Source organism: Quercus robur, chromosome 3, assembly GCF_932294415.1.
Source record: "Quercus robur chromosome 3, dhQueRobu3.1, whole genome shotgun sequence".
Taxonomy (NCBI): Eukaryota; Viridiplantae; Streptophyta; class Magnoliopsida; order Fagales; family Fagaceae; genus Quercus; species Quercus robur.
The window spans coordinates 52,109,377-52,111,968 of record NC_065536.1 but is presented as its reverse complement, the minus strand read 5'-3'; the positions used below and the strand labels follow the sequence as shown (position 1 = coordinate 52,111,968).

The window sequence follows — 2,592 nt, the reverse complement described above, 5'->3', positions numbered from 1 at the left end:
CTGCCAATTTCATTCACTGATTTTATCATTGGAGACTCCATGGCTGGCATCATACCGATGACCACTTAAAGAGGACTCTATTCTTAACCTTGCAGGTATGAAGATGAGCTCGTGCTGACCTATCTAGACAAACCTAATCAACTAACGATCTTGACATCATCAGTTTGGCACCGTCTGTGGGGACAACAATTTTGTACTCAAATCTGGAAGTGTAGTTCCGTTCAAGCTCTAAAGTCCAAATGGAGTCTAGTATGCCTTAAGATTCTGTAGCACTAGCCCTACAGATCGAAACACTCACAGCCAGCATAGAGGAGCTCACAAGACAGAACCAAGAGATGAGATTGTAGATTCAATAGGAAGATAATCGCTCCAGGACTAATTGGAATGACGATAAAGACAGCCATAGAAGGAACGACCACTAACTACCAAATACCCTTGAGGAAGCGAATTCAGACCTCCTCAGGGAAATGAGAAGAGAGATGGACAAGCTAAAAAGTGTGATAAGGGATAAAGCAGATCGAAACTTAGATGGAATGGTCAGGAGGACGGACTTGCCTTTCACAACGAGGGTCCTAGAATGCCCTATGCCTTCAAAGTTTCGTCTCCCACAGCTCGAATCATTCGATCATTTGAAAGATCTGTTGGATCACATCACCACCTTCAAGACAACTCTGGGACTTCAATAGCCCCCTGACGAGATACTGTGCCATTCTTTCCCCACCACTCTTAAGGGAGCAATGCGAGTGTGGTTTAGTCAGCTACCAACATTGTCCATTGACAGCTTCGAGCAATTGGGCAATTCTTTTGTACACCATTTCATTGGTGGACAACGCCCAAAAAGGCTAGCAGACCATTCGCTCACCATCAGACAAGGGGAGAAGGAGACCCTAAGATCATATGTGAAGCGTTTCACCAGAGAAATCCTGAAGATAAATGAAGCAGAAGACAAAGTGCAGCTAATGACCTTCAAAGCTAGATTGAAGTCTAGAGAATTAGTGGTCGCACTCGTGAAAAGCCCTCCTCAGAAAATGGTGGAAATGTTGTTGAAAGCTTTGAAGTACATGAATGCAGAAGACGCCCTAATAGCAATAGGGGTCGAGGAGAATCCCAGAGAAAGAGAAGGAAAGGGAGAAGACCAGAGGGGACGTAAAAGAGAAAGGGGAGACCGTTAGGGTACTAACGGAAATAAGTGGAGAGACGATAAAACCCCTCGTACGGTAAAATTTACCCCTTTAGTTATGCCTATTGACAAAATTTTAATGTAGATTAAGGACGAACATTACCTTAAGTGGCCAAGGCCATTGCATTCATCACCTAATGTACGTGACAAGAAGAAATACTGCCGTTTCCACAAAGACCATGACTATTACACTGAAGATTGTAGAGACCTGAAGGAGCAGATAGAAGAACTCATTGGAAGGGGAAGCTACAGAAGTTTGTGAAGAAGGGGGAATCCAGCAGATCTAGAAGTGATATCAAGGAGAAGCACGAAGTTGTTCCCAGGGACAAGGACAACACGTTCAGTCATCCACAAAGCACGATAGGAGAAATAAAAATGATCACAGGAGGACCGTCCACAGGTGGATCTTTTAAATCCCTTAAGAAGTCACAACAGAGGCAGGTAAACAGTGTCCACAAGAAACCATCCCTTAAGCAAAGAAGGATGAATAAGGACATCCTGTTTTCAAAAGAAAATGCCAAAGGTGTGAAGCAGCCGCATGACGACCCCTTGGTTATCATGCTCATGATAGAAGGATTTAACACCAGGAGAGTCCTTATAGACATTGGCAGCTCTGTAGACATTATCTACCTCTCCGCTTTTCAGCAGCTGAAGGTAGACCTTGAAATGTTACAGCCTTTTGAGTCCCCCCTTGTCAGCTTCAGTAGAGATCGGGTGTACCCCAAAAGTATAGTGGCATTGACGGTTATGGTAGGGACTTACCCCTAATAGGTAACTCATCAGCTTGACTTCCTGGTAGTAGATTACCCCCCCCCCCCCTCGTACAACGTGATAATTGGAAGGCCCACACTCAACCGTTGAAAGGTAGCAACATCCACCTATTGCCTGATGGTAAAATTCCCATTAGAGAATGGCATGAGTGAAGTAAAGGGAGATCAAGTGCTGGCTAGGGAATGCTACTAAGTGGTGTTAGCTGCAAAGGAGAACCATACATGGATGATTGAGGAGAAGGAGGAAGAGAAAGTGGAAGCCCTGGAAACTGTGAAACTAGTAGACGGAGAACCAACGAAGACCATAAGGATAGGGACAACTTTGAGCGATTAGCTAAAGAGAAGGCTAGTCTAATTCCTTAAAGGCAATTTGGACATTTTTGCATGGAGTCACAAGGATATGCCAGGCATAGCGACTGAGGTCATTCAACACCACTTGAATGTAGACCTGGAGAGGAAGCCTGTCCAGCAAAGACGACGAGTCTTTGCCCCTGAACGAAATAAAGCAATCATGGACGAGGTAAACAAATTGCTAGAAGCAGATTTTATTCGTGAGGTCTACTATCCAGACTAGCTAGCCAATGTCGTCCTTATAAAGAAAGAAAATGGGAAATGGAGGATGTGTGTAGACTTCACAGACCT

General features: G+C 44.4%; 1 protein-coding gene across 1 annotated transcript; it reads left to right on the top strand.

The window, feature by feature from the left end:
- Nucleotides 1-737: 737 nt before the first annotated feature.
- Nucleotides 738-1,948, top strand: LOC126719749 (uncharacterized). Its single transcript, XM_050422270.1, has 2 exons — nucleotides 738-1,167; nucleotides 1,401-1,948. Exons 1-2 carry the CDS (start codon nucleotides 738-740, stop codon nucleotides 1,946-1,948), a joined length of 978 nt encoding a protein of 325 aa, XP_050278227.1.
- Nucleotides 1,949-2,592: the final 644 nt, after the last annotated feature.